This window comes from Diachasmimorpha longicaudata, chromosome 10 (genome assembly GCF_034640455.1).
Source record: "Diachasmimorpha longicaudata isolate KC_UGA_2023 chromosome 10, iyDiaLong2, whole genome shotgun sequence".
NCBI classification, from domain to species: Eukaryota; Metazoa; Arthropoda; class Insecta; order Hymenoptera; family Braconidae; genus Diachasmimorpha; species Diachasmimorpha longicaudata.
Window position 1 is genome coordinate 4100484 of NC_087234.1, and position 25819 is coordinate 4126302.

The 25819-nt window shown below is 38.6% G+C and overlaps 2 protein-coding genes across 5 annotated transcripts in view; both read right to left on the reverse strand.

Moving 5' to 3' along the window:
- The window catches only part of LOC135166897 (inhibin beta chain), a 29251-nt gene extending 23896 nt beyond the window's left edge, over positions 1 to 5355 (reverse strand). The window contains exon 1 of the mRNA XM_064129619.1: positions 3881 to 5355. Within this exon, the coding sequence (XP_063985689.1) occupies positions 3881 to 4511 (631 nt within the window). The 5' untranslated portion in view covers positions 4512 to 5355. The remainder of the gene's footprint in view (positions 1 to 3880) is intronic.
- Positions 5356 to 7035: 1680 nt separating this feature from the next.
- LOC135166533 (type-1 angiotensin II receptor-like) lies at positions 7036 to 13990 on the reverse strand. Of its 4 annotated transcripts, none has more exons than XM_064128843.1 (10): positions 13515 to 13990; positions 11818 to 12489; positions 11378 to 11508; positions 10381 to 10502; positions 9500 to 9623; positions 9204 to 9409; positions 8564 to 8711; positions 8086 to 8246; positions 7750 to 7911; positions 7036 to 7529 (listed from the first exon to the last, which is right to left on the reverse strand). In XM_064128843.1, exons 2-10 carry the CDS (start codon positions 11948 to 11950, stop codon positions 7511 to 7513), a joined length of 1206 nt encoding a protein of 401 aa, XP_063984913.1. In that variant the 5' UTR covers positions 11951 to 12489; positions 13515 to 13990; the 3' UTR covers positions 7036 to 7510. The 4 variants fall into 4 exon arrangements, with proteins under 4 accessions (XP_063984913.1, XP_063984915.1, XP_063984917.1 ...); XM_064128845.1 differs by lacking the exon at positions 13515 to 13990 and adding an exon at positions 12767 to 12902; XM_064128847.1 differs by lacking the exons at positions 11378 to 11508; positions 11818 to 12489; positions 13515 to 13990 and adding an exon at positions 12767 to 12918.
- Between the last annotated feature and the right edge of the window lie 11829 nt (positions 13991 to 25819).

Consider the following 25819-nt stretch of genomic DNA (forward strand, 5'->3'; position numbering starts at 1 on the left):
AAATGCAAGAGTTTTCGATTTTTTTCCATTTTTTCCGGGACATTTTTCCTGTATCCATTCGTTAATATTAAAAGTTATTGACCACACGAGGAAAGTGGACACGTGGAATTACGTAAAGTTTCATTGGACTAGTTGACATGGCCAAGACTTCCGGTTCTATGACTTGTGTCATTTTTTTCTTTGGTTTACTTCAACGAACGGTGAATGATGAAAAGTTGATTCGAAAATGTAAAAATATCCGGAGAAAATAATATAATTTATCCAATGATTTATGTCAGGCACCCAAATGTCCGAAGAATATTTTATTGGGAGAATTAATTTTGTTTCTCAGTGTATATCCTTCCCCTCGGCTCTCCCCATCTTCGTCGGTTTATTCTGCCCCGAATTAACGATGATTTATTAACGAAACACTCAAGAACATTTTCCCGAGAATTTTTAAATAATTTTCCGTTTGGCAAAGGAATTCGTATCAATAACTCAGTCTCTGCCCATCGATTTCCATCATGACCATGCGAAAATTGACGTACATGAACCCGGAAAAGTTATTTTCCCATCGAACAAGATCAACAGATGTCTCCCTCGATTGTTATGCTAAGTACACACCCCCGGGAAAATGTGCACTGGAGAGGGGGAGGAAAAACCAGTAATTCATGCAACGATGCGACTTTAAAAATATCAACGAAAGCCCGTGCACATACCACATACGACGGCGCACATATGATAAATAAATTTTATTTCAAGTCAAGGGAACATTTGTTATCCCTCAGCGTAAAATTTCTATAACTTACAACAATTAGTTCATGTCTTGTGACCCACTTTCAAAATTAATTCGCCAATAACTTGAGATCGCTAGAGCCCAAGAAAAATCACTCAATTTTTCCGCGTAAATCTCGAGTTATTATTTCTCTGCGTCATCCCCTATTTTTTCAAACTAAATAAATTGTCAATGCAAAGTTCTGGAGCCCCAAAGAAATCTTGAGGTCCGTAAAAAATTTAATCAAAAATTTTCCACGCCCAGTAATTTAATCAGAATTGGAAATTCAATAAATCATCGATTGGTCGTTTTCAAAATCTCCCCACCTCCCACCCCGTACTCTACCGGGATACCTCTACGCAATCACCATTCAGGCTCTTGTACTTTTACCTTTAAACATAGAGTTAGTTGAACTATAGATCGAACAAAAGGCGAACGATAAACCGGACGTTGTGCTACTGTTCGAAGAGTTACTTGGCCGAGGTGGGTGGGCCACGTGGCGGACACTCGATGGTCATACTTTTTACGCATCACGTTAACTCAACATTCAAAAATAATTGCTGTTGAAATTTCAGCAGCAGTTCGAACCTACTTAATTATGAATTACAGAATAATTCGCTCTTGTTTTTTTTTTTGTTTGTTAACAACTCTACCCCCTTTACCTGAAACCATTCGTTTTATGTTGTCGGTCTCCACTCGTTTTTTTTTCTTATCACACACGTGTGGCACTAGGGTTATACTATTACTTCATATTGGTGTTAGTTCAGGTTGGTCAAATAACATAAAATAAATTATTAACAAAATAGACGCTCATAGCGCAATCTGCGATAAAAAATAGCAGAACGATCCAGACAAAAATGCGAAATTTTAGGCAGAAATGATGTGACATCTCCGTAAAATTTCCCTGAACCCCCTCCCCTTTGCCCCCTGACCCCGGGGAATTATGGGAAATATTTAAACAAATTTTGTCAAATATTTCTCTCCGTCTGGAGTGAAAAATCTCAACATTCTCATAAGTCTCAAAAACTTGGATTAATTTTTTATTTCTTCCCTTTGATTTCACGATTTGGCTTTCTGTACATTTATCTATATCTGTACGTGGTTCTGGCCCCGTTGTCCGGACTTCATCGCTATATTTATTTGCGGAAACCGAACGAGTTATAACGGCCGACCAACGTTGCTACGATTTTCGAATCGCCGCCGACCACGTCGTTCCGGCGCATTGCCATCCGGCTTCCGTCCTACTCCTTTTTTCCGTACTTCTCCCGAGCTTTCACCCATGGAATACCATCCTTTTTCTATACTTCCTACAGATAGATATTGGTAGATGTCCTTGTTCCTGTTTCCTCAGTCCAAGATTTTTGTCATTCGCGGTATCGAATATTCAGGATGGTTTATATGGCCCGAGGCATCAGCATGACTGAAGGACGCGGAGTGAAATAGTCGGTAAAAATGAGGAAAATGGAGTCCTCTATTAACAAAAGCCAAATTAAATATACAAAACTATTTTTAATTAATGTATAGTAATTTTAAATACCAATTGATGATATTGTAAAATTTGTAAAAAAAAAAAATGGAGGAAAATAACGGAACGTTATTCGAAAAAATTCCATTACATTAATTGCAGTGCAAAATTTACTCACACATAAAAATTACTATCAATACAATAAATTATCTGTAGCTAATCTGTGGCTCCATAAAGTTTACTAAACACCACTATAAAATCTGAAGGTCCACCATTTTTAATTTACGGTTAAATAAAAAATTGATCGAAATCTTCTAAAAATTCCTATTTGGGTCAGTTTATTTTATTGGGCCCTTTTTATTTTTGACTGTGCCACACAGTAATTTTTCGATAACTCATTGTGATTGGTTAACGATGAGCGCCGAATACAGCCGATTATTTCCGACGGTCGACTTCGTCATGGCAAATGTTGCGTCAGACTTTGAATTTTCCCGAGGCCGATAAATAAATTTTCCTATCCGGCATAATAATTTTCCTCGGATCTGCAGTTTGTGCCGAGATTGCAAGGCAGCACAGTAATTTTTATCGGAATCACACGGTAGCTTGCAGATTACAAAAATCCTTTCAAATATACGCCCTCAGTCCTCCCTGGGATTTTAACATTCCAAGTAATTCGAGACGGAAGACAGTGCTTTTCCCCTTTGGGGGGAACATGGGGAAAGAACTGTAACGAATACTGGATGCCTCTACATGTATCAAATTGTCCATATCCCAGTCAGACGTCTGCAGTGAATAAAAGAGGCCAGCTAAATGCCCCTAACGTTGGCGCCCACTACAGCAATTTCAAATCCCCCTCCGCATCACTCCCCCTGTACACAATACCCCCTAACGGTTTTGCGCCCTTAAGCAAGATTATTATTACCATCGTAAATGTCTCGCAGGACAGCCGGCCTTGCGCCAACGACATCGCCCATCTCCGCAGTCAGGACATTAAGACGTCCTTAGAATCATCCGATCAAATTTCGTTTGTTCAATTAGACAACATTTTTTTCGCCAGTTTGAAGAAATGCACTCGTTATTATCTCGTTTTTTACCTCTTCATATATTTAGATTACTCTTACGGACGTAAAATTCAACTTTGTAGCTACTAGGGACATTTTACAGCCTCGTCCTTAAATCATTTTTTTCCTGCCGAACTTAATGGCACGATGAACATTTCCCCAAATCGCGAAACAAATTATTCCACCGCGAACCCCATTTCGGCTTAAATACATATTCGAATTCCCCCAGGGAACTGTTCAGGACTAAAAACACTCGCAGTAGAAGCCCTAGGGATATTTTACGTCCTAGGTCTTATATAACTATTTTCCTCTATGACTCAGGCCAATAGCGAATATTAGACTCAATTGATTAACTCGGATTTAATTAGACGTGAATTGATGTTCCACATCTGGGGAAATTTTGCGGCCTAGGCCGTAAAGTAAAATGCCAAAGTATTATCTCTACATTTTTGTCATCGCTGTTCTCCACAAATTCTCTGGACACCCTAAGGTTTCGAGTTAGAAGCGTTCGGTAAAATTTCAGGGATGGTCTCTAGGGATATTTAGCATCCTAGGCGATAAAGTTGTTGGTAAATCGTAGAAAATAGGGGCAGAACTCACCGGGCTCAGCAAACGTGATAATCTCCGACGTCCTAGCATAGAAATCATCCACCTCCACCTCATTACCCCTCTCCCTAAATCCTTGTGTACTGGTTGGACCCTGAGTACTCCTCTCATCCTGTACATTTCTATACGTGTAATCCTCCCTTCCATAATAATAATCACTATAATCATCCATAAATCGTCTATCCTCGATGTATCTGGATGGTTGTGCCTCAGCCCTGTAAAGTGTCTCAAGTGCCAGATGTCTCGGTACTTGTGACAATGTTTTATTAACATCGGGCCTACTCCTCAGTCCCAATTTACTCAGTATCTGATGTTTAATTGCCTCAAGACGCAATTCATCGGGCGATGGTTCAGACTCTTTACTATTAATATTATGTACATGCTGATGTGGACAACCAGGACATGTTCTATGATGATGTCCACCAGTTTGTCTACCAATAGCACTATTTGGTAATACAATTAACCATGTAAATATTACAATGAGTAATAATTTAAGGCCACAACAGCAATTATTATTTCTGTAGTACGTGGTTGTTTTACGTTTATACAAATAATCGTAATACCATTGTTTATTGTATTCACATTGTTTATAAACAATATATTTTGATAATTGTAATTCAGGCATATCGAATACGAGTCACCTTGTGTAATAACACCACTGCAATAACAAATTAATTTTACAATATTTTTTATCAATTTTTTCAGTGTATTTATCGTTTTTAATAATTTTATTAGTTTTAAATATTTTAATAATATCAATAAATTCACGGATGGTGAATATAACGATGGTAATGGACGACGACGGATTAAATGCATCATCGCCCAAACACCGCATTACCAGAAGCACAAGGACTCGTTATTAATTGTCCAATTATTACGGTTTTTTAACCACTCGACGGCCATTCGCCAAATTAATTCAACCCTCTGGCTATTTTTACTCTATACTTTTTCAATATTTCCCGCCAATTTCACTCTCTACCTCGCTATTACCGGACAATTATCGGATTGTTTATTATATACTCATTTACTCAAGGTCTTCTCAATTTTCTCGGACACTTTCTTGTACTCCACAATTCACCACTAATATCCCTAAAGCCGGTACTACTGAGGGGCATTTAAATTTTCAAAAAAAAAATTCCTCTCCCCTCTTATACTTCACGCCCCCAACATTTGTTTCTCGTCACACTATCATCACTGGCTTTTCCATATTTTTTATGTTGAAAAACACAGTTAATCGTCATTGCAAATAAATGATAATTAATTGTCAATCCTCGTGGTCAAAAAATCCAGTTCCCACATCATTTACCGTTTGTTATTTCATGGAAAAAATTTAAAAAATAATGCGAGCCTTTCAGTGATTTCATTCATTTCCGATTTACTGGTAGTTTATTTAATATTTAGTTTTGGGATTGGACAAATTATTTGCCGAAGCACGCTTGACGGAGGCGCGCCGGACACTGAAGGGGGCATCCACCACACTACAATTCCAACCACCCACTCCACTCACGCACCCCCTCTTCGCGCCCCCTTGCCGTCTAACCCTCTGGTACATGTATAGGTAAGCAAAACCCCTAGGCTATCTAGACATGCTCGCTCTCACTTCAATTTTATCTCCCTTTCACTGGGCTTTTTTTTTTCTCTTGTTCTCTGGCGTTTTATACGCATCCTATCCCTTTTCATTCTGCGGGAGCGATGAGTGGTGCGCCGGGAGGGCAAGGGGATGATAAGGGAGATAGCGCGAGAGACGGAGGACGCCGTCCTTGTCTCATCCCTTTTTTGGGAGGGGCGGGGGCGCATATAATGCGATAGTGTAGTTTTTCATGGGGGAGATAATGCTGAAGGGGGTGTATGCACTCGCGAATCTTGCGCGCAGGCGTTTTTCGGAAACACTGGACTTTTTTTTTCATCAGGGGTGGAGGGAGAGACCGGGGGAGAGGTAGAATCCACGTGGGAATCGCGTGCAGTCGCCGGTTAGTGAATCTGAATTTTTTCGTGTCAGAAAAGTCATTTATTTGGATCGAATTAATTTTAAATATAAAATCCAAATTAGCAAATTTTGAATAGAATAAATTAGCTGATTAAAAAAATATTCTTCTGAGTTCAGATGAGGGAGCATGAAAATTTAAATCCTCTCGTCTGGATATTCGCTAATCTGATCAGAATTATAGGGCCCGACTCGTGTATCGGGTAGAAAAAAAATTGACAAAACGGATTATTTATTTTTTAGCAGAACTCGAAAAGCAAAGGGTGTGTCTTCCACGAATGCACGAGTAGTATCAACCCCAAATAAAACCGTGCGTGTGAGATTTCACTGATATCAGAAGATCCCTTCCCCCCTCGTTTCCCAAAAAAGAGGAGAATTGAAAAATCTCTTTTATTTTTTTGCCAACCCCTCCACCCGCTTTGAAAGAATAGCGAATGTGGACAGAGGAACCAGATAGAAAAAAAACCGTAAGAAGAATAAGAAGGAAGACAGGGCAGCTGTAGCCGTAAGCATATTGATCAGAAGACGGTAGTTGGCCAAATGCCACGTGGTGATGCTGGGTTAGAAGAAGGCGCCGGCCTCACCTCCTATTATGCGCCAAGGCTTCCATCTTCGTTTCAATACTTAGTCTTTCTACCCTTCGACTAACCTTCCACTCTATTCCTCTCTCAAGCTTCTCATGTCAGCCCCCTTCCCCTCCCTTGATCCATTCTCTTTTCTCCATCGCTCCATCTTCGTGGCACGAGAAAAAAAAATATATATCGCTTTTTTCGTATATAAATTGAAAATTTCGGAGGTCAAAGCTTGACAGGACGTACCCTAGAAAAACCCTTTAATGTTTCCAAATTTGCAATCATAGTTTATAATATAGATTTCAATGGCGAAATGTAGAATTTGATTGTTTGATGTGATCAACTTGTACAGGTTTCCTGTCAAAAAAATTGAAGGCCTCAAAAATTTATTTCACCGACTGATAAAACAGAAAAATACTCAACCTATCGACAGAGAAACTCTTTCAAGGGGTTCCACCCCTACTGCCTGATGGTAATGTCAGACGCTCGATCGTTAAATGAAGTATTTTTCATGCCAGCCCTTTTCGGAATTCAATAGTTAGATTTTTAGATTTGTCTCTTTGTTCTCATATTTTTAGTGATGACAACTCCGATAAAAATGCAGACAATATTTTTTTATTCTGTATAACATCAAGTTCTGTGATTAACACTAAAAATACACCCTTCCTTGTCTTCATAATATCCATTTTTGATACTGCAAGAGGGTTGAAAATCCTTTCGTTCCTCCATCCCAATGAGAGACCACTAACCACGCACTTAACTTCCCTTGAAAATTATCTTATATCACATAAATCTCTCCTTTCTACCCTCAGGGGTATCTCACTTAATTTGAGAGGTGGACATGTGACAGAAATTGAAATGAGAGAGCACCTTGGATTTGAAATAAAGGGCAATTTACCCTAGGGAAAATAATGTCTGTGATTTTCCTGCGGTCGGCTCACTTTCATCTCGATTCTTCACTCTCGGTGTCTTTCCGGGACCACTTAACAGCAAAATTTTATAATCCTTCCTCCTCCTCGAGATCTAGACGGTTTTTTGTCCCCAGAAGTTTTTAATTCGGCTGAAGCATTAGGGGAAATTATTTTTCCTACAAACAAAGAACTTGATTCAAAAGTTGATAATTGTAAATTACGGAACAGTTACGCACTTTTCAGTCAACTTTTAGAAAAAAGGACAGAACGTTGAGTGAAGAAAATGTGCAAATATTCCGTAATTTTATAATTATAACAAAATCCAGAAATGAAAAATTTAATGGAAAATTGAGGAAATTAATGAGTGATATGTTTGGACAAAAACGTGGGAATTACCTGGCACTCGTCGTTCTTGGTTGGCTGAGGGTGGTATGTCGTTTCACTTGGGGCGAGTAAATGCTCTGACGGAAGCAGCAGCACCAGCCACCACAGGCAGCAGCCAAAAAGTTCTCCCTGAAGTTCTTCGACATGAATCCATAAATTATTGGATTAATGCAACTGGAACATAATTTAATCGTCAATAAACGTTCGGACGGTTCGCGACATTAAGCGGTAATAATACCGGGGTGATGCAGGGCAACCCTGGTAGTGCATGAGGAATTGCCGATTGTCGGCCAGTTCTCATCTTCTACGAGGAAATGAATAAGTTAATGAATTTTGAGGATTTTTTACCTGTTAAAATACGCCATCAATTGAAATGTTGTGTTCATGTGCTTTGTGACGCCATACTTCAGCCGTGGCAGGACTCCATATGCCGTTAACACATTATCTATTAACATGGGACTCCAGCATATGGCGAATACCACGACCACTGCGACTAGCATCTTAATGACCTATAAAATAGAGACACAGAGCGAAAAATTCTTGAAAAATTACGTACCTGTTCCGTAATTTGACAGTCAAAACAGTATTCAGTTAAAATCATGGAACAATTACGTTTTTTTTTCACTAAACTTTCCATACTTTTTTCTAAAAGTTCTCTAAAAAAGGCGTAACTGACACAGACACGTAATTTTTTAAGAATTTTGCTCTAACCGCATAAAAAATGGAAATTAAATATTTTTCCTTACGCCGATGAATTATTTTTTTCACCGTTAGAAAGTTCAAAGACTCCATTTTTTCATTCACTCTAAACGCACTTTCTAATTACCTGCTTCATAGTACGTGACTCCATGTCGGTTCTCGAGTCCTCCTGATGCCCTTGGAGACGTCGGGAACCCTCTGCACTACGACACTTGTCCGTCATTGGTATGCACTCCCCATTTGTGGTACTATTGCTGGTTGTTGAGGGATTCAATCTACAAAATTATGCAAAAGTTCCTTTTTCCGAGATTTTTCTCTCTTGTTTCCTTATCTCCTCTTTTTCCTGTATTTCCACCGAGTCTTACAACAAAAAAAAAAATTCGGCGGGTGGGAATACCGAGGAGAACGTGTCGTGCTCATTTTTGCATTTGTATACGACACCCCATTTCGCTTTTGACGTCATTCGTGATTTTTTTCTTATTTTTTTATTGTCGTCAGCTTCACATGCAGACGACTGCCGTCATAGGGGTAACATTACCGCAGTCTGTGAGTTCCTTGATGCGGCCAGGGGGCGGATTATTTATGAAATTGGCCAAGAGATTTTTCCGAAATGAAAGTTTCAAAAGTAAAATGACACAATGACTTGTTGAACATTTTATGGTGCTCCAAAAATTGTAGAGAGGAATTAATAAACATCAGATATTGACTTTGATTGGTAGACGCATTGAGTAACATAGAATTGATAACAAAAAATGTCAGTTACTCACGCGTGTCTCGATGTCATGTGATACCGTCGCTTCATGACACGCCTTATCTCCCAGGATATGGCTGTGTAGCAGAATGCCATGACCACCAGTGGCACAGCGAGCACGATGACGAGCATATAAACCTCGTGGAGGCGCCAGAGTATTTCTTGACTTGAGTCCCGGACGCACCAGTACGATTTGTACCGCTCCCCGACGACTTTGTGCGTCTGTATGACGCGGAACATAATTGCTCATTATTCCATAAGTAGAAGGGGACGTGGCTTAACTCGAAAACTTTTATTGAACACCATTTTTACCTGTGCAAACCAAATGGGAATAGCGAGGAGGAATGAGGCGAACCAGGTTATGACTACGATCCGTCGGGCCTGACTTATGGTACAGGTGTACTGTGCCTTCATTGGGTGTACAATGGCGTAGTACCTGAAATGGAAATTTTTCATTTATCATTTATGGATTTTTATGGATTTTTATGGATTTTTATTGATATCTTATTTTTAATTTTTTGTTTCGGTGTTGGGTCGTTGGGTTTTGATGAGTTCCTGGAGCGACTATCGGCGATAATGTCAATAAAAAAGGGTTGGTCCCCCATGTGAGGATAGGGCATGAATATAAAACACAAATCAAAATCGTAAATTGAAAAAAAATGAGAGACGAACGGTGAAACTCATGAATATAAATTGTCGAATGAGGATAGGGGAGAAGAGATTTTTCTTCGCGGTTTCTACCGATACCGACATGTTGAGATGAGGAGATACTGAATATGTCCAGTGAACCTCTTCGAGTTGACGATGACAGGAAAAGTTTGGAGGGGAGAGAATAAATTTTAAGGGATCGGTACGCACACGACAACAAATATTCCATAAAAATAACGGAACTCGCAGTTCGCTCATCGATTACGGGATCGACTGGTAAATTTTACGGTACGTTATCGTCATTTTTCCGAGTCGATTCAGCCAAAAATTGCGGAAATTTCAGGAAAAATTCCCTGACTGTTCCATAAAATTTTCGACAGTCGCGTTTCGCTCCAGAATTACGGAAAATGTCCGTAATTTTTCGTCAATATTTCTCTGCGTGTGATGGGGCAAAGTATTCCGTCATTTTTACGGGATCACCAGCGAAAAATTACAACTTGTCAGTCAATTTTCGAGTGATTTTTCTTTGTATTTGACTTATTTACCTTTCACCGGACATCGTCGTCAGGGTAACGACTGAACAAATGGCTGATACACTCTGCATGTAGTGAACAGACTTGCACAGGAACCAACCCATCTGCCAGGTGTATGAGAATAATTTGGCGACCTGAAACACCCAGAGAAAAAAATTTCCTAACAAATTACGTTTTTGGTAATTTTTACCGAATATAATTTTGACTGGCAGATGAACAGACGCGGAATTTCCACGAATTTTTCTCTCTGTAAACTAAAATCAATCCCGCCAAATGAACATTTTTAAAATAATTCACACAACAGACTCCGCGATGATGCATTATTCCCCGTCGATTACCGCCGATTCCGTACTCTCATGGGACAGAAAAAAAGACGATACATTTAATTCAGTTCACTCCCCCACGTCATAAATTATCGACGGTCCAGAAGTCACAAACAATCTGGCAAAATATCTGTAAAAAATCCGAAATGAGTTCCTTGTGTTCAATAAAACGTTAAATGAGACATAGGAGTTGAAAAATTTATCCGCACATGAATTCAAATATTTTTTGGAAAAGAACACGACTGGAGATACGATTTGAAAAATGAAAATAGGTTTCATCTAACTGTCTAGCACAAGTGGCACATTGGGACGAGTGAGATAAAAAGTCTCTCAATGGATTCGAAAATAAAGTTTGGACATTGTACCAACATTGAATGACACAAATAAATCCATTCGATTTCTCCAGGAGGCGACAGACTTCGATGAATATGCCTCCGTCTTTATCTGCTCGATGGTGCCCTTTATTTTCATGCCCTACAGTGGACCCATCGGAGAACTTCTGGGTCACTCGGACAAGTCCTGCGATGGTCGCCAGTCCCCCTCTAGATTTACTCGTTCGTCAAATAATCATTTTGATAAGCGATCACTGGGAAATTGATGCTAAAGGTAAAGGAAAAATCGCAGGGACGAGGGAATTGTCATTAGACCAGTAACTGATGTAATTAGATACTCAGGAGTAATCCTACCTTGACGGGAATGCAGAAGATGATCAATATGAGATCAGCACTGGCTAGACCTCCCAGGAATACGTTGGTGGGCGTTAGTGGCAGGAGACGTAGCTTTGGGCAGAGGGTGGACGTGATTATCACGAGATTTCCTGATTACAAAAGACGAACAATTAATTAATGCTCGATAATTATACGCCCAGGAAATTTATTTATTTAAAACAAATAATTTTTTTTTATCATTTTTCTTATCGATTTCTCAAAGCCCCTCCTCCTGAAACAAATATTTTCTTTAAAATTAGTGAGTTTCACTTTGAAATAAATTAATTGTTTATCGAATAACATTGAACATTTTCCGTTGTTTACTTTTATGAAACAATTGTATTGAAAGAAAAATCGCAAATTTGGGAAGAAAAATTGGAGGATCGAGAGAGTTGAAAGAAAAAAATGAAATTTCTCACCAATCAAACCCAGAATGAAGGTGATGGAATAGATCACGACGATCGGTCCCAATTCCTCCCAATAATACTGACTGAACGAGTCATTGATATCGTAATCAGCCCAGGGATCAGTCTCATTCGTATCGTTGGTCATGATTTAGGCTCCCTGACAAAATCCGGTGCACTTCAACCCCCGATTGGCTAGTTTCACTCACTCCTAGGACAGTCGATGTTTGACGGATTTTTCTCTCACACCCAGTGTCTCAGAAATCGCGGATATCTCCATAATTGGGACCTTGGACGTCGTCAACATGTGATGATTATTTCGATGAAGCCCCGATGGTGATGATTTGTCACAATTTTTCGGGTAGTGGCCGTGTGGTCAGAGCACTGGACTACTCTGCCATTGATTGGGATTCGATTCCCGGCGATGACGGGTCAAATTTCTTGCGCTCACAGCTTCGCTATCGAGTGGTAGTCTTGTCAAAGAGAGGACTGCACCTGGACAGGTTTTCCCTGTGGGTGAGGTTCACCCTCGTCCGTCAGCGAATGCGGTACAGGTGGCTGGGGAGGGATAATCGGCTCCTTCAGTTCCCTCTTTGACTTGCGATTTAGACTCAACACTTCAAACAGTCAAACAACCACGAACTCGCGAAAAATTTCACTCTTTTCGCGGCAACTTTGTGACTCTCACTGGAATAATGAGACGTATGAGTAGATAAGCCAGTAATAAAAATAGTGAATAATTATGGAAGTTATAAAAACAGCCGTTAAGGCCCGATTGATTGCGACGATCGGGTACGCTAAAACCACTACTTTAAAAACGATAACAAAAATTCTGTGAAATTTGTCGGGAAATCTACAGAATTTTTCTTCGTAACCGAGGAGTTGTCTACAGAGAGAAAAATTCTTGAAAAATTACGTAATCTGCTAGTCAAAACACTATTTTGGCAGAAATTACGGAACTTACGGAAATTACGAAAATTACTTTCAGGAAAAAGATCAGAACGTTCGAGGAAAAGTCGAGAACGTTCAGTGAAAAAATGCGTGCCTGTTCCATAATTTTTACTGAACTGTTTTGACTGGCAGATTACGGAACAGTCACATCTAATTATTCCGGAATTACTGCCATAAAATGCCCCGCCCACAGTGAATAAAAAAATTACAAAAACACCAGCGAATAAGCGAATACGCTCGCCACCTGTAAATGAGTTTTCCAAGCCCCAAAGTTTTCTTCAATCGATCATAAATATTTTATTCATTCCACGAGTAAGTGACAAAAAGCAGCTCATGATGAGACAAAAAATGTGATGCAAATGCTTGGCAGCGAATCGATTTTAAATTGCTTGGATTGAAAATTTCACTCAATTTGCTTTTTCAGAATTAACAAAATATAAAAATTAACGCAACACGATTTATGAAAAAATATCACATGAATAATTTTGGGTATACAACAGAAATTATTTGTTTGCGAGTAATAAATGGTATTTGAATTATGGAATATTCTGTCCACTGGTATTTCATTTTGTTTATCGTATCAAATGAAAATCTGGTAAATAATATCGGATGAATTTTGCGAAGGGGAAAACGCACAATGGAAAATGTCAAATTCTGGGCAATTTGATTTTTCCTCCTCCACTTCCGCTCGCGTTTTCAGCTCAAATATTTATGTGTTTATGTGTTTATGTATTTATGTGTCGGGGACATATGAAACTCACCTGTGGCTTATAAATATTGACATTGATTCCCCCATTTTATTCACAAAACTTTAATTAAACATAACGAGGAACGACAACTGAGTGGATAAAGGACACAACAATATTGATAACGATCTCGACACATTCGATTTTTTAATTGAAATTTTTCCGTCACTCTAGTGTCCTTTCCATTACTTAAATAATTTATCTTAATTCCCGAGTCATTGCAAGAGTTTATCCATCACTTCGTAGTTCATTAAGAGTTTTTAATTAACAACTTAACACGCTCAGAATGAATATCACAAATTTTGGTCTTCAGTGTCACGGTAGTTCGTGCCGTAAAAATTTTCACTTGGTAAAATTGGAGATAATTTTCAGCGATTATGTGATTAAATCGTTATGACAAATATAATGTACCGGTCGTGAACCGTTTGGTGCGCATAACGTTCAACGACTGACAAGAGTGGCATGTCATGGGTACACTGTTGAAGAGGCTGCCACCGAGAGAGCTAAACTGGAGGTAATACTTAAATAGTCAGATAATTTTATTCTCGATTACCTTAGGGACTCGGGAGGCTCGAGAAACCCTTAACTCTAGGTTTATTCCTTGCGACTGAAAACATCACGGAAGTTTGAATTTTTTCCGGGAAAAAATGCACTCCAGAAAATTATTTATTGGAGTCAAATTGAGAAACAATTTTAAGTTCAATTTAGGATAAATAAAATCTCTGAACCACTCGAATGAAGGGCTTTGTTTTGTCAGAGATTAAAAAAACACTTGATGAAGTACAGCCACACTCAGGGAGCGTTGAAGTGGTGGTGAAGGGTCTGAAAAAAAATCAAGTGGTTATTCACTTGACTCGTCAGACTGAACAGGCAGGACAGCGCGCGGCAGTGGTTACAGATTTCTGGTTGGCCGTGTTTTCGCGCGACTTTTATCACGTGGAATTATTTTCCTCAATGTTCAGAGGGTCGAGGAGAGATGGAGACACCTGGTGTCGCTGGGGCTTACGATCGATAGACGGTAAAATAGAAATTTTAACTTAAAAAGGAAAGTACAAAAATATGGAAATTTTCTTCCGATTAAAAATGCCGAAAGGGAAAGCATTTGCAAAATTAAACACTGCACATAGTATTATTTAATTTCATTTTTATTCGTTTTTCCATTTCTCTGATTTGCCGATTTTATAATTAACAAAAATCATTCCCTCCAAATTCTCTCTGAAATTCAAAAGCGAAACGGTTCATGTCATTTCTGACCATCAGTCAGTTTTCTGTAAATATTTCGGGTTCTAAAATAAATACCAACATTTTTGCTATAACATTTTTTATCAGGCGAAATACGACCTACAATAAAGGTCATCATCAAAACATTGCTATCTCCCTTCAGTCCGAAGATATATCTGGAAAACTGACCCGACTTTGATCGATTGAATTTCCCTAGCCGCTTCACTGCCGACTAAAATTTCCCAAAAAAATCGGAAAACAATATTTCAATTTTCATCCTTTCGACACTGACACTACCGGAACCGGAAAAACCTCCTTACTGTTTATAACGGGGATAAACCCCCGTGGTAAAGTGGGAGAAAGGGGGTCAAAGATCGTATCGAGACGCGTACAGATTCAGACGCTCGAGTTTAGCGGATACTTTCACCGTCCATCCTGGGGTCCTTGTGTTCAAGAGGCTTCCCACGATCCTCCCCTTACCGTCTCATCACCAAACCGAACCAATGCACATTTGCTATCCATTTATGCGGATAAGAATGGGAATTAAATTCACTCGAACCGGCCGATCAGTGAAAACCTCCCATCATCCCCGCAATTATCATTTGATTTCCTTCCACTCGTCATCAGATATCCCGCGACAATCCTAATTTTTCATCTTTCTATCCCACAAAACGATAAATGATTAAAAATTTAAAAAATCGGAACGAAAAATTTCACCGATAAATTCACTCACGACGTGAGATTTTTCGGAGGATAGAAAATGTCAGAAAAATTTCTAACCATAAAGATCCATAAAAAGGATTACGTCTCCAATTGCTCCTAATCCATAATGCGGAGTCGCTGAGTTTAGCGATAGAAAAAAACTAGTCCCGAGTGGTTTGTATTCCAGGATCAAAGATACGTGAAGTCCTCGATGAATTTATGGACATCCTCGTCTCAGACATGAGAGAGGTATCCTCTTTTACCATTCCCCTCACCACGAGAGATCTCGATTACAGAATGTGAAAGTCGCCGCGGTCATCTGGTCATCCTTATTATGTATAACCTGCCTACTGGATGCCTCTTCATGGTATATTCACTCTCGCCAGTTGTAATGAAAATGCATTATGACCTGTTTTTTTTTTTTGGAATGGTCGAGGTGACGGTGAGAACCATCCGGTGAGGACTGTTTTTACAATTCTGGGTTCATTCCAGCGGGTTTGATGGTGGGGAACCAAATCGCGAGTGCAACATTCTTTGATTGTTGATGAACATTTTATCAGCTGCAAAATTAATTTTCTATTTAAAAATTCTATTTAAAAATTATTTTCCTGCAAAACAGTTTTCAGCTGCAGTTATTTATGGAGTACAGCAGATTAATGTTAGTTAATTAACAATTCTCCGGCAGAATATTTATAGCAGAAAACGAGTCGTACGGGGAAACGTATAATTGATGAACTCGGATGACTAATTAATCCATCCAGATTAGAAAAAAAATTAATTGCCTGAGTGTTCAACGAATGAAAATTCTGCTGTTTAATATGTTCTTGGAATATCTCCAGGATTTATATAAATGATATGTGAAACACAGGTTTACTTTTTCATGTAATTTTCAGGGCATTTATTCTTCCGCGCGAGTTGTTTCCAATTGAAAGGGTAATTTTTTGAAAAATCCAGTCAGTTTTATATGTTTATTTTGGTCGGGTAATAGTTATTGCTATTCTCCCATCATCAGCGACCGCTGTTATGTCATTCCTCATCCTTTCTCGCTTAAAAACCTGTGGCAACACGTACTTTTGACTTATTGTTGGCAAAAAAGTCGGAAAAAACCGAATATGAAGTAAAAAGCGCAAGAATGAAATTCATCCGTGATCTGCGTGTTGTCGGAACAGGTGAGTAATAAGCGACGGACACAATGGTTAGATGTACGTTCATTTACGTAAGAAAACGCTCAAGTTGGGAGACTCAGGCATTTGCCATGATGGCGGTATACGCAATCCCAAGTTTTTTTTTGCGTTTAGTGCGAAATGGAATGGCGACGGGTATATACATGGGCGTTAGAAAATCTATTGGGTGATGAGAGAGCAGCAATGAGTGAAAGAAAAAAAAATTATTTTTATCTATTTTCTATCAATTTTTAAAAATACAAATTATGTAAAAAATTCAGTATTTCTCTGATGACTATTTACTTTGATATGGAGTAACTTGTGAAGTGCGAATTGTACTATCACTGGCAGAAAAAAATTGGAAAGGGCGAAGGGTCAGGAGAGAAGAGCAATCACAAGAAAAAAAAAATTCAATTTTTTTCCAACTTCTCTGAATTTTTTTCTCCCAATTTTTTCAAATTAAAATTACGTAAAAAACTCAGTACTTCTTTGATGAGTATTTACTTTAACACCTAGTAACTTGCGAAGTGCGAATTGCACCATCACTGGCGCAAAAAAGCCGGGAATGGGGGAAGAGCCCGGAAAGAAGCGACAAAAATAATCGTAAAACGTAACTGAGAGCTTGTTAGACTTATTTTCAGTGGCACAGGAGCCCGTTAAGATCCTGGAATTGATTTTTCCCACAATGCGAACTAACAAAAACTCGAAACACTGCCCCCTATCCTGTCGATAATCACAGCTGAAAATTGGCGTGTTGAAATGAAACTAGATAAGAAGCGGAATAATAGGAGAACAGGTGCGATGAGCAATTCCTCGGGTACAGTAAGTTTCTCCGAACTTGCTATTATGCTCAGATGGATGGCAACCATTGTTGAAAATCACCGGATGTGAAATAATAAAGTGAAGAATAGTCTTGACGAAAAATTCAAACATGTAGACTGAGGGAATTATTTTCTTGCCGGTACATACCAAGTGGTTTGTTCACTGTTTTTTCTACCACTGGGAAAAGGGTTCATTGCTTAATGACTCATGCACATTATTTTTCATCAACAGGTGCCTCTAATTAATTCATGAGGACCTCAGACTGTAATAATTTAATATTATATATTTTATATTTATGTATGTAAATATTGGTTCCGATTTCGTAATTTTGCGGGGAAGATGACGATCGATTGGATCTATTGACGACTCGACGAGTGTCTTGATCGGCGATCGGGCATCGGACCTTATCCTTGAATAAATATGACCGTATCTCGGGCTACAACTCTTCCGAATTGATGTCCCACGATGGACAGTGGTTTTGGAAATAGAAAGTATCGCCCACTCCATCTCCGGTATAAGGTCAGCCATAATTATCCAAATATTAGACAGTAAAAATTGGACAGTCAATCCAGAGTTTCTCAAAAATGTATTTAAACAGTGAAATCGGTAAATTAATAGCTCATGAACTTTGCACGGGAGAAAAATTCTTTAAAAATACCGGGCCTGTTCCCTTTTGGACTTTTTCCTGAAAATTCACTGAAAAAATGCGTAACTTTTCCGTCATTTTTACCGAACACTGTTTTGACCGGCAAATTACGGAGCAGATACGTAAATTTCGGATAAAAATTGGACCTCTAGCGGGTGAAACATGGGATAAATAAAACTTGGGAAGGAAATTTTTGTGATAAAACTACCCTTCGTCCCTCGTTTCCCCTCCTGGAGGTTAATTTTTTACTTAAAATTTCCTTCCGTGCGTGTGCTATTTTAATGACTTCGTTGAATTATCTCAACTAATTAAAAGATGACGCAATTCATAGAAAAATTGGAAAAATATAATTTGTTTTTTCACATGTTCTCACGTTAAACTCGGATATCCTTCAAATTCCCCGAATAGTCGGAAAAAATGTAAAAATGCCTGCTCCACTGTAGAAAGTTACAGTGTAGGTGACTGGTGTAAATGACTTTGTGCAACCGGCCACAAAGTTAATACGTATAATGCCCAACGATAAGAAACATCCTCTCCCCTCTCCCTCGTCATCTTCATTTCCCTTTCTCACCCACTCCAGTTACCCCAACATTTGTAAAAGAAAGGCAAAGTCATACCTCGGTAGGTTACGAAAATAATGAAATAACGTTATGTTTTCATACGCAAGGGGAAACGAATTTCGACGCGCTCGGCTTAGCATTTATTGTTATTAATATTTTCTTATTTCACGATGAGATGCGTCACGGCTCATTCAGCGACCGCAAAATTGATTTTCCCGTGTCGAATTTCAATTGCAATTACATCTTCTCACGAACTCCATTCTAAAATCATTATTATTGAAACAATAATTATTGTTGAATCATAAGTTGGTCCCGAACAATTGTCATTCCTCCGATTCATTACGTTCAATAACTCCCCCCATCCCCCCTCCTCCAATTTTCATAATTTTCCTCAATAAAAATATTTTTCGCCGGAACAGCGGGACTTAGAGCGCCTCTATCCACCGAACCCCATTATTTACGACCAAAGTTACTCGACGTTAATGTAGTCAAGGCAATTTTCTAAAATTTCACGGCGATAATTCCCGGGAAAAAGCCGAGAAGCCGCGATGATTTACGTTTAAAAATTATCCTCAGCCGTTCATAAACCGTGGAAATGTCTGATTGTGCACAAAGAGCCGAAACCAAACGAGCGTCGCGTCCCAACGAGCGCCCCCTAGGCACATCAATGCGCGGGAAATTCAAATGAGCGATTGGCGAAAATCCACAAACACGAAATTCCAATGCCAGTTCCGCGTGTATCCAGTTATGGTTGGGATGTTGAATATGTCGGGATGAGAAAAGAGGAAAGAAGACGTTTGAACGTTTGTCTTGAAGGGGATACTCCGCTCAGCTGTGTCGTAAGGGGTCTTGACGCGTAATAAGCTTTCTCCGTGAGGTGAAAATTCTCTCAACTTTCTTCGGCGGAACCAGACGCTCGATAGGTCTTAATACGTGGTGAAGGTGAATGCTGATTCAATTGAGGCAAAGTGCATCATCTTTTGTTGATCTATGCGAAAAATATCGTTATAAAAATTATATATTTGACGTATTTTCCGCAAAATTTTTTTGAGCTGTTCTTGTATTATCGGTAAATTAACAGTTCTGTAAAATCGCACCTTTAATTGAGAGCGATAAATATTATAATAATATAATTATTATTTTTCTGGTATTCCCGCCACGTTGCGGTGTGTAATTCCATGGCTATTATTCTCCAGGACAAATAACTGAAATTACCAAGTACATACCGTCATTTTCTGCCACCTTGGCAGTGTGAGGGACTGTTGATGCTTTAGAATGTTGAGAGAGAAATGAAGAGAATGCGGGTTTTTCCTGTAATAGTACTTCAAAATATAGAATTATCCCGACTCACCGCATTTAACCATAATGGATGGTTTTTTGTTAAAGGGAATTCATCTTAAAGAGGTAATTACCCTTGAGGCGATGGTTTTTCAAGTTAATAATTACTGGCCCGGTTTTTATCTCGTGTTACGTTTTAGGGGTCTTCATTGTGTATTGATATTTTATAGAAGCTTTGCCCACAACTTTTTATTTAACTACGAAAATTAATTTTAATCCTGAATTATTATTAAATCATCAGATAATCAATTAATTCGATAAACATAATTATCGCGAAATCGACAAGTGGTTTATGAATCGTATTGAGAAATTGAAACTTTCGTTGGGGTTTTCATTCTTCAATATTTTTCTAATCTCAATTTACGAGTTATCAATTGAATTAACAACTTTATTTAGTGCTATATCTACATATAAAAATAATTTACAACTTCATATTTATCCGGGTTTACTTGAAAATCCTGATAAAATAAATATGACGTCGTTGTAAATAACCAGCTGTCCCATTAATTCGGTAAATTCCTTTAAAAGCTTCATTGAAGCATTGATTCAGCACCAATTAATTCGATAATCACCGAACCTCTCATGCGTCAATATCAATGCACTGCCTGAAGGGAAGAAAACAAATAAAACGAAACGGTGAAGAAGATAAATAATTGAGCACCGAACACTTTCTAATTCCTGACGATCGGGATCGGCAGGAAAGCTCGTCAACATTTTTTTTCTCAATAAATCTAATTGAATACCCCATCCGTCCCGTCCTTGAGGCAATAATAAGAGGTGATGGAGGATTTCAAGGTGTCGACACATTGGCCCCCGTGGATTTTATTATAAAATCCTGGCGTACATGGCTTTATGGGCGCCGAGGAAAAGTAAAAGTGATGAGTGTTGTCTCGTATACAATTTCCTATGAAATTTTCTCACATTGTATCATGGGAGCATAGGCTCTCATGTCAGATTAATCAAAAATGATGATTTGGTGATAAATTCAACATTCAGGTGATCTCCACGATTTTTTTTTTCGTCATGGAGAATAACGATGAGGACTTTCATAATTGATAAGAGACTTACAAACTTTTTCACTAATGAAATTACTGTAATAATTAAATAACGAGGAAATTTCTTTTTTCTATTGCCTGGAACGAAAGTCAACGATTTTTTTCACTCACTTTTATTGCTGCAGTGAGGGATCGGTAGCAAGAAATATTACATGACTTTTTTTGATGGGGAAAAATTTCAAATCTTCGCGGGGTTCAACCGATGATTTAAAAAAAAATATCATTTTTCCTGCAGCAGTCGTAGTCGCGTTACGTCCGGTGTATTCAAGCCTCGATAAATTCCCTCAGATAATACCGACAGCAACAGGTATTCATGCTCTACATCCATTGACTTCCCATGACGCTGCCCCAAACATTTACATAATCTCATAGAGCGTTGAATGCACTAATCGAATTATTCCGACTTATCCCGCACAAACCATTAACCGTGAACTAATTTATCAGAACTAGCTGCGGTTCTCTCAGTCCATTTACGTGAATTATATTTAATATCGTGACCAGGTGTGAACGATGCAATTACGGTTACCGTAATACGTGTGCGAAATGAGCAGGGGGGTGGGGATGAGATGGAAGGGATCGTAGAAAATACTAAAATTGTACGAAATCGGTGACTTGGCGAAAACACCTGCCCTTGGTCCAGTTTTTGCAATTCCGTAACGAGTGAATTTAGCCTTATTCGCTGAAGAAGATCGGGGACTGAATGGAATAATGATGCAATTAACGTTGAATGAAGTAATTATTATTTCATTGTACGTGAGTTAGAGAATTAAGTAATAGATGAGAGCTTATGGAGGAATTATTTACGACACACTGTGGGTTTTGATTTTCCGGAATGATAAGGGAGAGTAAATTTTAGATTAAGTTTCAATTTTAGGATTTCTTTATGAAGATGGAAAAAAATTTTTGAACCTCGTAGTTTCACCTTTCCAAGTAAAATTGATTTTTTAGACATTTAATCAGTACAAAATATCCCTTTCAAAGGGAAAGAAACCAAAGTGATTGGAAAATGGATTTTTAGTTGAAGGCCCACTTGAAAAATTGGCACTTCTTCGTTAAAAAAATTCCGAGACAACAGAATTCGTGGCAAAAGGTCCGAATGTTGAACTTCCTCTTGATACAAAGCAAGGCAATCCGTCTTGAACCCATCCTCCACGTTTCCCCCACCATGGCAGCTCAAGTACGCGTGCTACACTCGAGGGCAGCCCAAGTAAAAGTGAAGACACCAGACATGGGCTTATATCCATCGGCAATAAGGTGAACGGGGAAACGACCGATTGCCCCGGACGTGCCATCAACGAAAAATATTCGCCGGACCGCTTGAGGGCAGAAAGGTGTGCACACACACATGCACACACTGTTTTCCTCCACGTATGCAATCCAAACAATTTTTTTCCCTTTCTTTCATTTTGAATTTTTTACTTTACATACCTTGCGCCTTTCTCGGTCCGAGAGAATCCTTTGGCTGCCCTCCTCTGTTCCCCAGCCGATCTCAATTCAATACATTCACGAAAATAACGCGACGGGGGGAGGGAGCCGTCCTCGCGAAAGTCTTTGCCTCAGGTGAAAAATAAAATAAATAACGCGAGGGAGAGATCACCAAACGAAAATATTCAATGCTGAATGTCGAGAGAACATTTTTTGGAAATTAAAGAATCTCTGACGAAATATATTTTCGGAATAAATTTCTGGACATTCAACTGAAATGTAATTTCTCCAACAATTTCAAAAACTGCAGAGATAAATCACTCAACGAAAGTATTCCACGATAATTTCTAACGAAAAATTTATCCGGCAATTCAATTAAAATATAATTTCTCCAAAATTTGAAAAAACGCGAGGAGAGATCACCCAACGAAAATATTCACTTTTGAATACCACGAAAACATTTTTGGAACTGAAGGAATTTCTGACGAAATTTTTTGAATAAATTTCCGGACATTCAATTAGACCGTAATTTTTCAAAATATCAATCGTCATCGGGATAATGTGATAATTAAGGAGAACAACCGTTAGAAAATGATGAAGAGGACTTTATGTGCTTGAGTTAGTTTAATTGACGATATCAATTACCGATCCCCAGCGATGGGGAAAAATTGTTGGCGTCATTCTCACAGAATTGATAAAGTGATTTCACGACACGTCGGTTCCATAATCGGCGGGCTAATCTTCCACAGGAATCTGAGCCACCGTGTACCTTACCATCTGTCTCGATCGACATAATAAGAGCGGATCAGAAATTACCCACTGAAGCACTGGTGCACTTGACGTTGCGTCTAATGACGCAATGATGTACACAGACATAATTATTTTAGGAATTTTAACACCTAATTTCTTCTATATTATTTATTTAACGCCTTTGATCCCCCCAATACGGGATATGACCACTCCCAATTATCATTGAATGATTTATAATTATAATTCATACAACTATGATTATAATTTTTATTTAATGAATTGTAATATGTGCTGTATACGGTTTTATGTACAGATTTCATGTGTAAAATAAATTATTTCTGGAATATATATTAATTCAATGTTATTTTTCTCAAATTTATTTAATTTAAGTTTATTCATCCACTATTTAAGTAATATTATTGGCCTCGGTTTTACGACTGTAACACCAATAAAATCAAAATAAAATAAAGTGAATAAATAAAATAAAATTAGTCAAAAAACAAGACATGCGACGAAATCCCTGCAAATCATTGCTCCATCGTGAAGGCAAGAATGAGAATATTCTGAAATGCAAATTCTATTGACATCTCTTGGAATTTTGAAATTTTCGGAAATCATCTAACGACCCCGTGATGAATGTTAAATGTCATAGAAAGTACTTCGTTCTCGTGACCCTTCACGCTCTAAACGTCCCAAACAGGCCCATCAACCTACACAGCTGCCGTGTACCAAAGCAAACTTAACAATTTTCTATGTGTCACTAATTATTTGTGTTGGGAAAACGTAACTCGGCGCCCGGTAGCGAACCAACATCAGCTATTTGCCCAATAATCACTGGAGATGAAGAGTATTGTCTTTCTAATTTCCAGGGGTTGAATTGCAGTCGAGATGATTTTTCAACATTTTTTATTACAATTTTTCAATTTATTCCGCGAATATTTTTGTTCGGCAGAAGAAAATTTGAAAAAAATTGAAGTCGAAGACAATATTTCGTCACGTTATGATATACTACTATCGAATATACTATATATATACTATACATACCATAAATAATTGTAATGACCCCTGCAGTTTTTATTTTATAATTTATCGAATACTAAACATTGTAAAAATAATTATACGGCTTATGGTATCCACCGGTCTCAATATTTAGATCGAGATAGATTACCATCGTAAATAATTATGTCGAGATATTCTCGAGCTAATTGCGGTGGCTCTTTTATATAAAAAATATGTACATGATGTACTGCTCTAGAAAATTTTAGAATTCCAGGCAGTTGAAAAAATAATTTAGTTGAAATATTTTTTTCCTGTCTTCGGAAAGAGTAGCGATGTCCACATTGTCGACGCGACTAGAAATAAATTTAAAAAATATATATATATGTTCAATAAAAGGTGAAATCGTCAGGGTATTGGCCGGAGTCCAACTATCAGCCCGTTCACCCCCCGGAAAAACATACACTAAAAAATTCTCCAATAACCACGTAAATACCAGAGGGTTAAATAAAAATGACATCAATCTTCCAAATTCGATTATCGACGAAATTCCACCAAGAACTTTCTTCCGCAACTGCCCCTCGCCTATTTAGTACTCATCATAACTGAAATTATTTACTGAGCATAATTAAACTTCCGTACAGATTAATAGCCCCGTAATTCTCGTTAATTCCCGCGAGTTGAATAACGAATACCAACATTTTCCCACTGAAAACCATTTCGCTCATGTCTCAATCATTAATTCTCAATGATTCGCCTCCAATCACCACTCATTTCTCTCCAAAGCCCCTCAAAATATTTCATAGATTTCCGAGTCTTGCAGTTCCAATCTCCCGATATTCTCATCAACTTGTGATCCCAAAGTGCTCAAACAGAGAGGGAAGAACCGATGAAAAAAACGACAAAAAAAGAAGAAAAAAAAACATTCTCCTCTCCACCATCACGGAATCCTCCCGCCTCCAATGGGTACCCTCTACAGTAGCTCACGGGTCGCTCGTCCGTATAAAAGCCGCTCACCAAACGGTGAACAAGCATCAGTCCTCAATCAAAGGAGCAACAGCAGCCAAGGCTCTCCCATAATACAGCTGCAATTTTAATAATAATCAGCCATGAGGGTATTCATGGTGAGTTTACATCGAAAAAAAAAAACATCTAGTGGCTTCACTTCCGCGTTAACAATTATGTATTACCATTATCATCATCATCATCATCATCACCGTGTGATCAGTTACTTTCACCTTTCTCGGAATTTTAGTGACTCCCTCAATAAAAAAATAGAAGAGAAAACTCGTTAAGAATTGAAGAAATGAAGATCTCAATTAATGAAAAATTTTATTTTTATTTTCTACCCGAAGATTGTGGCACTCGCCACGGTGGCGATGGCAAGGCCAGAGGCTGGATACTCTTATCAGCAGCCGAGCGGTAGCTACGGTGCCCCTGGAGGCGGTAGTATTGGTGGAGGATCCCTTGGTGGACTCGGTGGACTTGGTGGTGGTCACGGTGGACTCGGCGGTGGATCAATTGGCTCCCTCGGCGGTGGTTCCTTCCAAGGATTGGGAAGCAACAACGTAGGATCAATTTCAGGATTCGGTGGTGGATCCGGCGGTGGATTCGGTGGTGGATCAGGTGGTGGATTCGGTGG